Here is a 15572-nt window from a genome sequence, read left to right as displayed (position 1 = left end):
ATTGCCCCACACTTTTGCCCCACTTTCCTCAGCAAGCAATGGCAGCGCTGGGGTGTGCTCTCCCAGGACAGTCCCAGGCCTGAGGGCGCTTGTCCCCTGTACCCCATGGCTGCTAGGCTGATAATTATCAATTACTATCAATTAACAGCGACGAGGATCATTGCTAATTGTCAGTGCAGCACAAGGCGATGGCTCGATTCAGTGCGAGCTGTGCCCGCAGGGCTGCCGCAAATACTGACACGAGAAATCGGGGGTGCTGCGGCCTGATAAGGCGGCCCCCCGCTCTACAACTCCCGGCGTGCTCCTCGCTCCGCCGGCGCCAGCCTCCGCAGGGTTCGGGCGGCGCGCAGCATGCTGGGACTTGTAGTCGGCAGCGGAGGGCGGGCACTCGGCGGGGGCGGCTCCTGCGGGGCGGTGGCGAGGCCGCGACGGCGACAGGGACGGGGACAGGGACAGGGACGAGGCCCGGGTCGATCCCCCGGGGACTGCCCGGCTCCTCCCGGCCCGGAACCATGCTGGAGTCCATCCGTGTGACCGGTGAGTACCGCCCCGGGGGGGCCGTGGTGGTGGGATCCGAGGGGCCCCATTCGGAGCCGACTGCGCGATGTGGTGTTTCGGGGTGAAAACCTGCACCCCAAGAGCTTGCACTTGTTTTTTTTTTTTTTTTTTTTTTTTTTTTTTAGGGTAGGAAGAGTGCATCTTGAATATCATTGCCATTTTAAAGGAGGAAAACCAAACTGCACAGCCCGAAGGCATGCCAGCGCATCCTGCAACTGCTGGCTGTGTTGGAGTTGGCAGCCCGTTGATCGGACAGGCAACTTTGCTCGTCCCTGAAATTACCCCTTGGGTCTGCAGCTCAGATTTAACCTGCTCAGAGTTAACCCTCTGGACAGATGCTCTGTTACAGGAGGAAAGCAAAGAGGTGGATATTTTTTTGGGGAAAAAAAAAAGGTCTTAGGTAGCACTTCAACATTCCCAGCATCATACAGGCTCTATTTATTAAATGTCTTGGTGTGAAAGCATTAGACAGCTCAGCACCAGTCTTTTTTCCAGGAGCTGACTAACTGGCCCTATAGTTAAATAATTTCCAGGTATTATAGGCAGAGCTTCCAGTGCTGTCAAGTACAAGTTGCCCGACGCTTTCTGTTGAAACTGGTGAGTGTTTGTAAACCTTAAAGGCATTTATAGTAGTAAGAAAAGACACTACCACCAAATTTTGCTCAGATTCTGTTACTCCACAAATAAGCCTGTAGTATTGGAAAGTCAATGGGACATTATAGATTCATGCATAACCCTCTGCATAGCCTGTTTGTTGCAGAATATGCTTTCTGCAGCCTTCTGCACCCCCAAACCATGCAGTCTAGAGCTAATGAACTAAGTATAGGTTTTTAATCTATTCACATTACCTGGATACTGAAGATAAATGTATCTGTAACGTAATTTAACATTTGCAAAATATATCAAAGGAGAAATCTTACGTGTCATATTCTTATATTTTCTTCTCATCTTTCAGCTTTGGGCTTTGCTATTTTCTTATTATTTGTAGGCAGACCACAAATTATTTGCATTTGAAAATCCAAGTTGAGCTATTGGAAGTGTTTTCTCATTTGGGGCGAAAATAAATTCAAACATATTCTAAAATGGTAACGATGAACTGAAAAACTAAAGCAGTGTCTCAGACGATTACATTCCAAGGGTAAGCACAGATCTCCAAGAACATCTCTGCTACATGCTGTAAGAAGCACACTTGCAGTTTGGAAAGGATTTGTCCATTATGCATGTATAACCTGAGTGACAGGTGCTAAAAAACCACTTGAGCTCTCTACGTTTTTAGAGTGCGGCTAGCTGGGCAGATGGAGATCTGTGCCCACAAATACGTCATTATTCACCTCATGTCACCTATGGAGAAAGTATTTTTGAATCCATTTGGATAGTAACAACCCAGTAGCCTAGGTGAAGAAGATTTTTTTTCTAAAATGCTATCCAAAATCTAGTAAAAATCTTATAATGAGGTTCTTATTACACGTATTATCAACATAATAAAGTATTAGTTCAACATATCAAATGGAAACCAATGATATAACCTAGTTTCTGAATTTGTCATAAAATTTAACATTTTTTTCTAACAGCCTCTGACAAGATTAGGCAGTGTGTGTTGCCACAAGATCCAAAGCTAGTGATGGGATAAAAGGTGTGCAACATAGACATGCAAAGTATTTCATTAGCACAGAATTAAGACGAGATCTGTGGCTCCCACACACCCTGTGTTAGCAGATTTGGGCTATGTCCCTTCTCCAGTACCCCTGTGACACTGGAATAGCTGCACATACACAGATGAAGGTGCACAGGTGTAAAATTCCCTGTAGTGACAACAAAATCACAGTTGTAGCATTTTGTGTGGTTCTGTGATACATCGGACATTTGCATCTGTGGCATGGAGCAAGCCCAGTATCGCCAGCTCCAGCAGATACCTTGAGAAGATGGGGTTGGGGCTAGGGCAGGAAGTGGTCCTGCTCATGTGCGGGGCCCCATACCCAAACAGGGTAGGTCTGGCTCTGCCCAGCACTCTGCCCTGCTAACCCACCTCATGGGGTGGCTGAAGCCAAATGCAGCTGCTCATAACAGGGTCAGAGTTGTACCCTGGCCCAGGACAGACCAACTTTACATTGAATAGGAGGGTTTTCCATCTTTTGGTCCCCTACTGATGTTATAATGGGGACAGGCAGCTGTTCTGCCCCTTCCTCCTTCTTCTACATTATCGCCTTCCACTCCCAAACCTGGGTGAGTGTTTGGTTCAGTAAAAAGCTAGATCCTGGTGAATTATTACTGTGTTGTTGCAGAGAGGAACAAGATAAAAATAAATGGAAGTAAGCATCCTGGGAAAGTCTTCTTAGGAGAGACTATATCGGTTTTGTTTTTTGTTTCTAATAGTTGAAGGACTTCGGGCTTTGTGACTTTTGAGCGTTTGGAGATGAGATCAGTGGAGAGAATCTGTGTGCATAAGTCATTGGTGTATGCTTTTTGTTGTTCTCTGCTGTCAAGATTGAAATGTAAAAAGTCAGAAAAAATAATACATATACAGCTCAGAACAGCTGTAACATACAGGGATGAGATATGAAAGATAAAACCTATATGATATGTAGTGTGATATGCAGCATGCAGTTATAGCTTACTACAATGACATCCAAGTTGCCTTTTGCAGACTTCTTAGAGGTAATCTGTTGACATCTCTCATGGTATCCTGTACAAGCTGGAAATCACTGCTATCCAGTCTGCATTATTAACATGGGCTGGTGATCCACTGGCTGCCTTACAACGGTAGGAGCTGTTGTCACTTTCTGAAAACACTGAAACACATTATCAGACCGTAGGCTGCACTGGCTTTATATCTAGAATACAAAACCTCTGTTCCAGTCACCAACCACTACTAGGACCTTGGAAACTCTTTAATACAGTTTAGTAAAGCAAGTTTCCTAGAATACAGCGTGTTTTTTGTTTGGGTAATGATGTCTGGTCTGTAGGTAGTCTAAAACAATTTCTATTATTGATTAAATTGACATATTCAAAGCTGAACTTCAGAAGCTTGGTGTGTGGCAACATGCTGTTGACATTGTCTCAAATATTGTTTCCTAGTTGTACAACAATGATGGCCACAGGACCAGTGAAAGAATTTGAAACAGCAGCTACACGACCTCTGTGAGAACTGTGGTGTTACCTGACATAATCTTCCAAATCTGATGTATTATGTGTTGATTCTAGATTTCCAGCACAAATGCACATTGAACAGTATCCTCCTTCAGCTGGGAGAAGGTTAAGTACAACCACCTTAGTGTGGCACCTTAAAAGCCCTTTGCTATAAACCTGCACGTTGCTATAAAACTGCACGTATAAAGTGAAAGATTGCACATACCAAAAATGTTGTCCCCCAACTCTGTATCAATCACATGCATGCAAAGCCTTCCAGGGAGAGCTCAGCACTCAACCGGTCGTGGCATGTGCAGGACAATCCTGACTTGTGATAATCAGAGGTTATACAGACAAATGTATTTATTACTGCCCAACAGTACTACTGAGCGCTGAAAGATTGCTGTCTGGAGCTTTTTATACCAGATAGACACTAGAGCTTGGGGGTGAGAGGTATGGGAGAGAAGGGGTGCTGTTTAAGGTCATTTTTGAGTGGTTTCTTAGGGAAAAAAAAAAAAACACTTCTTAGACACACTTGTATTAATTCAAATTAGTTCGTATATAGTGGCAATTTAAGGCTCACTCTGCTACTTGCGGCTTCTGAGAATTGATTACTAAAGAAGAGGAAGCATTACTGATGTTAACATTACATTAACTTGTTGTCTACATTTTAAGAAGAGGCACTTTAATTTCACTTTCAGTTTTGTCTACAGAAGCAAAGTCTCATGCTCAGAAATTTAATATTTCTATGTCCAGACATGGTGAAAACCTCACCTTTCATTTGTCCTTCTCCAAAGTAAGGATTCTCATCCTGCAATACTTAGCTCAGGCCCCAAATCAATCTTAAATACTTGCCAAGAAGAATGCAAGTGCAGTCGTCATGTTGTCCAAAAAGCACCTGTCATTATATGGCAGTTGCTTGCAGATAGGTGCACACACGCACACGTATATAGATAAATGCCCAATATCCTGACTGCATATTCAGTGCCTTCTCTGTGATGGGAACCGTGGTTTCTCATCGCTGCAGTCCATGGAAAAGCAGGATGAGACAGGCTGTCACACCAGGGGCGGAAATGATCCAGTAACAGCTGAACAGGAACACCAAAGTGCTTGCTCCTGCACCAGGCCTTGGAATAAAATTCTCAGACTTACCCTGAAACAAGCCCGAGCTCTGTAAGAAATGCTCACTTTAGCAGAAGAGAAGAATCTAACACTCACACCTCTCGCTTTCCAGCAGAGGAAGGTCCCAGGCTGCACATCGCTCATCGCGTGTTCACGCGTACAGGACCTCTGTCCTTTTGCTTTGCAGAACACCACCTTCAGGCAGGAGAACTGAGCAATACAAGCTTAACATCGCACTGACAGCTCCAAAAGCATGAAATACTTTGCCACGGGGCTTATGTTGGGAGCAAAACCTAATTTTCCTGTGAAAATAGATCTTGAGTTTAACTACTATTGACTTATTTTCCTTGGAGGCATTTAATGATCTTTTGCTAATGTTTCATTCAGAGAATAATTACTGTATGGAAAGCAATTACAGCTCGGCTATTTGCAACTATGGGTTGAAGCTCAAATCCCTTTGTGGACTTTTAATGAAGCTCTGGCCGTGCCTCCCGTGAATCCTCAAATTTTAGGTGCAGAAGTAGGAAGCATTTCTCTGTGGCAGGATCTACTTGTGCCCTTACTTTTGCTCTCCCAGTGCTCCAGGAAGACCTGGCTGGCAAGAGAAGGGCAAGGTTGGAACTGGCAAAGAAAAGTCACTTCTGTCTAACAAGCCAGCACAAGTGTGAAACACAGTTTCAATTCTCAGTGCCTTTTGCATGCTGCTGCTCTGCATCAGGGATTCCCTCTTTCCCTGATGCCAGGGGTCAGGGCAGGAGGAGAGGGCTCCTTCACTAAAGGAGCCATATTTGCTTCTTGCATACCATTTGGTTTACAGTATATCTTCTCATTTTCTTAAAGCCAGCTGTTGTTGTACAGCAATTTCAGTAGATGAAATCACAGCATTGCTTTAAGGATGAGAGGTATGCTTGAACTTGCTGCTCTCTCTTTTCCCTCCTTTTTCAATATACCTTGCTGTATGTATTAAGCAGGAGTATGTGAAGCACTGAGGTCTTTTAAATTTATGCTGCTGTTTGTATGGTGCTGCAAATTGTCCGCTGTGGCTGGCCCACTCTAACGTTTTCATCCTTAGTGAGAGTAAGTTCTGTGAGTCAGGTCCTGCCTACGAGACCACACTGGACTACTTACATCACAGCACAGATCCCTGTGGAAAATCACCGTGTATACTGCCCACATATTCATGTGCAGTTTCTAATTTTTAAAATTACTCTTTATCCATGCAAAAGCCTTCTTTGCGTGATAAAGATCAGATATTGCTTAAAGCCAGAAGTTTTAACTGTGCACATTGGTAAAGCCATGCACAGAACCTCATTTTAAACAGGTCGGTTGTTCGCTGCAAACTGGTTGCACTAGTGCAAGATGTGCATCTGTACATGGAGGTGCTAACATAAAACACTTGTTTACCTGCATATTACAAGTCTCTATCCAGATGTGCTTGCAGACTTCTTCCATTTGTCTAGAAGTCAAGATTAACATGTGACTACAGTTAAGACAAGTTGTGCATTTCATTTGTTGTTGTTCTGAGTCTTTAAGATGAGTGTCACTGTATGAAACAATCAAATTTGTTCTCAGATTTTTTCCCCCTCTTTAATGCAGAAAAACTTCACTGGCCTAAGCAAGAGCTTTCTAAGAAATCAATCCTGAGTCCAGAACATAAGCTGAACATTAATAATGAAAACAGTCTCCAGCACCTGTCTCCTGGGGTCCTTAAGGACATTTTCACAACAGGAACCAGCAGCTACAATGTCCTTCTTCAGAGCAAAGAAGAGAAGAAACACCATGCTCAGAAGCAGTCGTCCACTCACCACAAGAAACACAGAAAAGCCACAAAGTGCTCTACCACCTCGCGAAGCAGCGAGCACTGCAAAATCAAAGTCCCTCTGCCTTTGCCCAGCGGTGGATGGTGCTGCACAAACAGGCAGCCCTCCATCTTCATCACCAGCCCAGGGTCTAACAGCATGAAGTTTGCAAACAATATTTCGGTTTCAGGGAACAGCATAGGACTGCCACCTCGACCCAAAAACAGAGCCAAGAGGCATTTCAATCAGTCAAAGCCAAAGCAATCCCAGTCACCAAAAAGCTGTGGAAAAGAGGGAGATGTCTCTGGCCAAAAACTCTGTCTCCTAACTGCAATCAAGCCTTCCAATGTGGAGAAAGAGAAAATGAAATTCTTCAAGTCAGATTTCACATACAATCCTCAGTTTGAATATGCAAACCCTGCTTTGCCAAACGTGTTAGCTAAACATAGCCAAGCATCTGACAGATTTCTTAAGCAGGTACAGTTACTTTTTTCTCATTTTATACTCTTTATTATTTCTTCCACACTTATAAAGATGTCATTTGGCTTTGTAGCAGGTGAAAGTTGTTCATCCTTATTTTCCTCACATACTGTTTGAAAAATGCATCAACAATGAGAATACAACAGTAAAACTCAGTCTCTTTTTTGAATGAAAAATTAAAGTCTGCCTAATTGTTAAACGATTCTATAGGATAAAGGCACAGTTTCTCATAATGGGGTTTACATGAAACACAGTTTAAGACAAGAAAGATTTTAAAACAATGAAGCAAATGTAGCACAGAAAAAAAAACACACAACAACAAAGCATAAAGAAGCTTTAATAAAAAGAGAAAAAGACTGTGTAGAAGTCCTCCTCTTGGTGACACAGGGATTAGGAGTGGGGGCAGTTACTTGATATTGTTAGCGACATTAATCATAGATAACAGCAAATCAACAATAATTTGTCAAACTGGATTTAATGCAAATTATCCCTTTTAAAATGAAGTAGCCTTAAAATGATTTTATGCATGATGGATGATTTTATGGAGCAAGCCTGTCACTGATTTAGCCTTCTTAAAAATAAATAAATAAACCACCACATCCTCATTATGAATATTCATTATCAAAAAGGGTGAATGATTCCTCAACATTATTTTATTTATTTTACTATAAAATTTTAGCAAGAAAAGCATTTCTTAAATGTTTCAGCTCCAAAAAGTACTGAACAATATCCTGCATTTCATATAACTGAAGAAGCAATTTTAACATAGCTGTAAGCCCAGCAGGTGGCACTCTCTCTTTTTCATTTACAGCTAGCTTTAGAAATTTTCATCTTCGTACACATTTGAATTTCATTTCATGTAAATTTACTATCCAGAAAAAGCAGCATGAATCAAGATTTTAATCAGCAAATATTGTACAAGCACTCACTTCTTCTCATTGCTGATGTTTTTCTATGCATGCTTTCCTCATCTGAAGAAGTACACAGGTATCTCGTAGAAAGCATTAGATTCAGAAGAGATGACTTGAATTGAAAGAAAATAAAGAATACAGCATCAGATTTTGGTCTGCAATAAGAACACAACTGCATATAGTCATCCTTTTCCCTTAACATTTTGTTTTGTGTTATGTTTTTGGCTTTCACTGGAGGCTGTAGTTATTTTAGGAAGCTTTGCTTTTTACAAACAAAAATGAAATTATTCCTAACCTATCTATAAAAGGTGCTTACAGAAACTTAATGCTTGCTCTTCTATGACTAATACCTGTGTAAAAACAGCTTTTCTCTGACAGAACTCTCCAATTTCATAGTGGGGTTCTGGGATCCTTTAGTTAAATAATATCAAAACCTGACATTTTAGAATTTTAAAGGATTTTTAATCATTTCCAAAATATTTTTACCCACAGCTGTGCCTGCTAGGACACTAAAACAGGTTATGTTTTCCTATCTTCCTTTCTGCTTCTGTGCATATCTGTGGAATCGATTAACGTAGCATTGCAGCAACATTTCTAGAAGATGAATCACACCCTACCCTGCCTTAAAAAAAAAAAAAAGGCAAAGAGCAACATGGATTTGCAAACCATTGAGAGTTCTGTAACAGGAAAAGCACAAGCCTGTGAGCAGCCCCAACTTCCCCAGGCCTCTAGTCAAATCAAAGAAAATTTTCAACCTTGGGCACAGTACACCCCTTTTTTCAATTGTCTTTTCACAGTCATGCAGTAAACATTTTTGAATTATTAATACATTTGAAAATAGTAATTCTAGTGTCTTTACTTCCATACTTTGCTCTATTTCTTTTTTTCTCTCCCAAACTCACCGTGTTTTCTTCACAGTAAGTTTCTTTCATGAGTCACACAATATGTGCTCTTAGAGAAGAGAACTTGAGAATAATAAAAAATAATATGTAGACTTGCAGCTTTTCACTTTGATTGACACCTCTAATGTTTCAGAAATGGTTCTTTAATTGCTGTATTTCAAGGTCAGTGCAACAGCTGTGTGCTGTAGTTTATTATTATTATTATTATTTGCTTTTCTTCTGGCTCAAACTTCTTGTCCTTGGTTGTTGTTATTAACACAAAATATTTTTGATTTTTGCACACATGCTATAGGTAGAAATATTTATTTAGAAGTAATTTTCCCCAGTGTTTGCAGAGCAACTGACTTTACAGTTGGAGATTGCTAAACTAAAATTAGCAAAGAAGATGCAACATCAAATAATCTGCTTGTGAACACCTGTATTCCTTGAACTTTACATGAAGGCAGGAAAGCTGTTAATATATACACATTTAAAGTAAGTCATTTTGTTGAAGGAATAATCCATCCTATAAAAGTTGTACATCCTTCTCCCTTGCACTTAAAAGAAAATAGCAATTTTGAATTAATAAATAAATAAATTGTGCCACATTCTGTTTGTATTACACACACACATAAGTTTTTAGTAGAGGTAGCCTACAATTAGGTGGAGCTGGAAGGCCAAGTGACAAGACATTCAACACAGCAACCCCTTGCAGCATTCAGGTCGTGTCACAGACAAAGCGTGTTGAAGTCTCAAGAACGTGTCACTGGCTGTAACGAGCACTCAGCTGTAAGGCATGTCATTTTCTGCTACTAACTAAACCCGCTCCCAAACTAAGATTTGTAGATAAAGCATATTAGCATGCAGTGCAAAGCTGACGGGGCCATCCAAGTGTCACAGTTCTCGGGGAACTACACGGGCTTCCCTCTTCCACTAGGACAGCACTTCTGGTGGTACTACAGTAGGAACATAGGTTTGTTTCAGAACGCAAACTCATACAAAAAAACACATGAATATTAACTTTTAATCTCTTGCAAAGTACTTGAAAAGTTTTTCATTAAGGATATTTCTGCCAGATCCAGATTACTAAAACATACTCTTCATCACGCAGAGAGCAAGCATGCAGAGGAAAAGCCAAGGCAAACACTGAACAAACCCCCAAACACTACAGCCTAAATATGCTATCCTCAAAAAGTTGCACTTACCTCTCTCCCTCCTTTCCAGTTGCACCCAAAGGGGAGGTGCAGCCACCAGTTTATGGCTGTTGATCGGCCTAACAAGTTCCATCTGGTACAACTTACTGTTATCCAAGTGTGCAGCCGGGAGGTTTTTTCCCCTTGCTTACACACAAATAAACAGTGCGGGGAAGAAAGCAATGGTGCCTGCAAGCCTTGTCTATCTCACAAATCTCATCTGAGATTGCAAGCCTTTTCTAGCAGAGCTGCTTCTGAACTTGGGGAGAGCTGGCTCCTATATCACCAAGCCCATTTTCGAATTTGGTTGCCTCAAACAATTCGTGAGCATGTCTTATCGGTACATGTATCTACAATAGCTCTCAAGTAACTAAGTTTTATTGCTGCACATGGATGACTCGGGATTCAGAGAGCTACTTGGCTGTAAACAATTAAAAAAGCCAACACCACCAAAACCTAAACCTGATAATTACACGCAGTCTTGCCTTGCTTTCATTAGTGCTTCTGTATCATTACTTTCATATTCATAAGCAGAGTTTGCTGTGCAAGGGGACTTGTCTTGTAAATGCTGCTTCTTTTAGCACTCTTTGGTAGTGATAAGAGGGTTTCAACCAGACATTTTAGGTAATAATGAAGAGAACAGGTATTTTTGCTCCTAAGCAGTGACCTGGTACAACCAGATAGTCCTTTTGTTCTGTTCTTTTCCCTGCTGCTTGAGAATTTACTTTGGCCTTAGGAACTGTGGCAAGATCAGCACCTTGCTTTCTACTGACCCAGAGGCTGGAAAAGAAGCTCACAGTTGGATGCTAGAACAGGCAACAGCTGGAATCCCGTTCTGGGTTTTCCCAGCAAATTTTTGCAACACCTGACAACTCGGATAGCTGCAGAATCCCAAGAGAGGGGCTCCATGTTATATTCAGGATGCTGAAAAATCCCAACCCTTCTCCCTTCAGGTAACACCATCACCTGAGGTGGTTGTGGCAAGCATCAGAATCAGCAGCATCACTGGGGACTGGTCCCATCTCAGTGCTGCGGAGACCTATCACTTCCCAGAGATGTGTGTGCTGGGAGAAGTGTGTGTGTGACAGCTCTCCCTGTTGTTTCAGTGCCTCAGGACTTCTCTGGTTTTGCTTGAAACAGAGTTGTGTGAGAAGGTGATAGCAGTGAGCACCCTTTTAGTAACCTTCTAACCAAGAGAATACATATTCAGGGAAGAGGAAGCTTAAGCTTCATGACTTTCTCAATATGCATGGGTTCAAACTCACAGCATCTATTTGCGGGTGGCTGAACTGTCAGTGTATGGATTAGTCTGCATGGTAAGAGGAGGTAACCTTCAGCATCCCACCCTTCCTGTTGAAGCTGCAGCACTTATGTGATTGAGGTGGAAGAAGACAGAGTAGGTCTGTGCTTCTTCAGGGGAATGTGTCTCTGAAAGCCTGCAACTGACACTATGCTGTCAATTCATGTGTGTCACAGATTTTTAGAAAAAGCCGTAAACAGCTTGTGGAGAGTTTAGGAGAGTGCCTGAAGGCAGGCAGTAGAAGCAAGAACGTGGGTCTCCTGCCTGCCAAACTCCTGCCGCCTCCCTTGGTATGTCTGGATTTCAGTACCAGGGAGTTTCCTGTTGCAGAGGGCCCAGCAGAAGGTCTAATGTATGTTCAGTGTTTGTTTTCTCACTGTTGTGATGAGGTGGCTTTAAAAAATATCTGCATGCCAAATAAGGAGAGTCCCCTGGGATAACACTGCCAAACCAACCTACACAAAGCTGCATCTCATAGTAGTACTTTGTCTTTATAAACAGTGGAAAGACAGAGAACTGGTTAATAAAGCCTATACTCCCTTCCCAAACACTCTTATCTTTAAGAGTTTTCATGTTCAGAAGAAACTGCCACCTTGCTCTTAAATGGTTTTGGCAGTCTTCTACTTCCTCAGACATGCTGTTATCCATCCCTCTCCTACTCTGATCAGCACTCCAGATTTGTCCTGCTCATTTCAAGAAGCGTGTAAACTATATTGTGGGCTGCATCAGAAGTGTGGCCAGCAGATGGAGGGAGGTGGTTGTCTTCCTCTGCTCCACTCTCATGAGACTCCACCTGGAGTGCTGTGTTCAGCTCTGAGGCCCTCAGCATAAGAAGGACGTGGACCTGTTAGAGCAGGTCCAGAAGAGAGACACAAGGATCCTCAGAGGGCTGAAGCACCTCTGCTATGAAGACAGGCTGAAGGAGTTGGGGTTGTTCAGCCTCGAGAAGAGAAGGCTCCAGGGAGACCTTATAGCGGCCTTCCAGTACCTAAAGGGGGCCTACAGAAATGGTGGGGAGTGACACTTTATTAGGGAGTGTAGTGACAGGACAATGGGTAACTGTTTTAAACCGTAAGAGGGTTGATTTAGATTAGATATAAGGAAGAATCTCTTCACTGTGTGGGTGGTGAGGCACTGGCACAGGTTGCCCAGGGAAGCTGTGGATGCCTCATCCCTGGAAGTGTTCAAGGCCAGGTTTGATGGGGCTTTGGGCAACCTGGTCTAGTGGGAGGTGTCCCTGCAAGGGGGTTGGAACTAGATGAGCTTTTAAGGTCTCTTCCAACCTAAACCATTCTATGATTCTGTGGTTCTTTGATTTCTGTTCTTCAAATCTAGCTCTCATTTTTGCTGCCTTTCTTGGCCTCCTTCAGTCTGTGCATCTCGTTCACCCTTTTCCTGTTTGTTTCTTCTCCATCCAAGGCTTTGTCATCACATTATAGAAAAAGCTTATTTCACACAGTTTGGTACAAAACTGCGCTGGACCTCATGTGTGGTTTGCTTAGAGGCAGGCTAAACTGTTCCTGTGGCATCTCTGTGAGGACTGAGAGCAGTCCTGACTGGGAGAGGACGTGTGATGATCAGCCTTTCTCTCCGGAGCATTTGGTGGGATCTAAGCCAAGCTTCTCCTCCACTAGCAATGGTGCTGGTGTTCCTGCTTCTCTGCAATAATATATATATATATATATGTATATGTATATATGTTAAAAAGACCTGTTCTAGGAAAAAAAAAAAAAGAATGTGAGGAATTTACATCTCTAGGTTTTAGTTTGGACAGAAGTCCATCATGCAGTTTAAGTGGAGGACAGGAACCATGATTTCCAAATCATTTGTTGACTCACTCCATGATTTAATAACTAGGCACTGTTCAAATCTATCTAGAATTTAGCTGTTACTATCAAACGTTTCCATTTCCACATTGCCCACTGCTTGAGAGGGCTGCAGCCAGTAGTCAGTGAAACTGCAAGGCTACGTACATAGTCATAAATAAAACAATCCTGGTCCTGTTCTCTGGCCCAGAGGATCCATTCCAGCACTTGAGCCAATGTTTTAGCTGTGTTTGCTTTACTAGGAGAAACACATAGCCTGAGTGCTAGATATTTTCTAAAAGGTGCTCTAAGATCCCTTAAAATGGAAATGACCAAATTCTGGCTGCTTTGTAAAATGGCATTCGTCCCTGCATTAGTTCCTGCACTGAACAACTTTCAGAGAATGTAAAGCCAAATCTTTCCACCCACAGGATTTACTGCATTTTAAATCACATTATTGACAACTTTTAAAGGGAAGTGCTGCTCTATACAAGCATACAAAATACATTTGAATGCAGAAAGACCTGTCTCAGCTGCTTGGGGAATTGCGTTTCCCTGGTTTTGGCCTCAGGGGAGAGGTTCAGCTCACGTTCCAACCGTAATTCAGCCTGAAGCAGCCCCATTACATCTTGCTTCTTTATCTGGCTGTCATCTTTATAAAAATGCTATTAATCACAGCAACATATTACTGTTACTGCTCTGAAGCTGACATTGCTGTGACAGGATGCCTCAGCCATCTTGTAGCAGGCAGGTTTCCACACACCTCTGTAGGAGCCAGCTCGACCACATAGGCTGAAGTCCACATCCCTATTGCCGAGCAGTGTGAGAGGAATTCTTACTGACAACAGTATTAGTCTTTTAACAACCAGTAGGTAATTACAGCTAATAGAGCCACCTAGTAACTCTCATTCAAAACTTTACTTCCAACATCTCAGTGGACTAGAAGAAGACCTTACCAGAATCTATGGCTGAGAGAGAGGGTTGGCTGTGAATAGAGATGGAAAAAAGAAGAGGTTTGGGATTCAAAATACAGTGCTGCTGGGCAGCAAGTCTTCAGGAACAGAAATTACCGGTGCGCATGTGAAGGGGCTTGAGCATCAAAGACTTTAAGTGGGTACATAGTGTATTTAATCTAATAAGCTTCATTGAAATTTAATCTCAGCAAGTATTGAAGACAAATTTTGTGCCAGAAGATTAATTCAGAGATAACTACTTTCACAGTGAGCAAATGAAGGTAATTAGTTGTTCAGGGAAACCAGATACACCAAAAAAACTAGTAGTTAATATCTTAAGGATCTGGCACCGTACAAAGGAAACTGAAGAACTGAAGAATCATGAGTTACTCAGGTTGCCAGCTGAGAATAAACTTCCTGGGACAGGGGTCAGACATTTTTGGTTTGCTTCTTTAACCGTGGGTTTTGTTGGAGAATATCTCAGCATTTGCAGAGATACTGAAAAACTTTAAAAAATAATAATAATGTTTTTAGAAGAAGCTAACAACAGGTATGTAATAATTCAGTTTAAAAATGAAAAAAAAATCTGGAAAACATACAAGCTATTAAGAACTAGATTTTCCTTGATTTTGTTCTCTACATTTAGGCCATCATCCTAGAATTTGCTAGAAGCAATTGTCCTTAGTCATCAGAAATATTATGCCTTCCATCATTGATTCATATATTCCTACGTTTAATACTTAAGTTGGACACTGACCTTGCTTCATTTGTCTGAGGTCATTTTTAGATGACATGTGATGTTATGACTTGACTATTCACAAGCAAATGAATTATTTACTGACATACAGTAATCTCTCTAAACTTTATTTATGTGTTAGACCCTGCCACACCTATGCATGCATACAAGACCTAACGTAGGGGAAGTTACTGGGAACTGAAATACCATTTACATCACAAGTCTTCAGTACAGATGTGTAGTTCTCCATACGCATATTTCCATGTGATTAGTTAATGGAAGTAACAGTAAAAATAATGGCACTGAACCTATTTTAATCATCAACAGTAGTGGGTAGGTAGAACGATGCAGGTGAGGGTGCATCCTCTATTTTGATACATTCTTGAAAAATGCCATTTGTTGTTGAGCTGCAGAAGGATGCCAAAGTTTTCATTGCATCATTGTGTTGTAACAGGGAGAGGCAAAGCCAAAGCACATGGGGTGGCTCAAGCATTACAAGGGCATGGCATTCTTCTCTTTATGGTACCTCTGGTCAGACATTCAGGCACCTGATCTTATAAAGAAAACTTTACAAAGAAAAGATAACATGTTCCTCATTGGTGCCTTTCTTCATGACATCCAGTTCTTAGTCTAACTTCAGCAAGTGCAGGGGCCAGCTGCCAAGATGGGCTGGATCCCGAGAACAAGCCCAATGCCACAAGGCTGAGT

General features: G+C 41.9%; 1 protein-coding gene across 2 annotated transcripts in view; it reads left to right on the top strand.

Annotated features, from left to right (window-relative positions):
* Positions 1–312: 312 nt before the first annotated feature.
* MATCAP2 (microtubule associated tyrosine carboxypeptidase 2) overlaps positions 313–15572 on the top strand; it is a 29246-nt gene continuing 13986 nt past the window's right edge. The window contains exons 1-3 of one of the 2 annotated variants that reach the window (XM_066992277.1): positions 404–537; positions 3634–3810; positions 6403–7082. In XM_066992277.1, coding sequence (XP_066848378.1) covers positions 3738–3810; positions 6403–7082 — 753 coding nt within the window. In that variant the 5' untranslated portion in view covers positions 404–537; positions 3634–3737. Of the gene's footprint in view, positions 538–3633; positions 3811–6402; positions 7083–15572 lie in introns of both variants that reach the window. The other variant, XM_013194347.3, reaches the window with a different exon arrangement.

This window comes from Anser cygnoides, chromosome 2 (genome assembly GCF_040182565.1).
Source record: "Anser cygnoides isolate HZ-2024a breed goose chromosome 2, Taihu_goose_T2T_genome, whole genome shotgun sequence".
Taxonomy (NCBI): Eukaryota; Metazoa; Chordata; class Aves; order Anseriformes; family Anatidae; genus Anser; species Anser cygnoides.
This window is presented reverse-complemented; position numbering and strand designations above follow the sequence as displayed.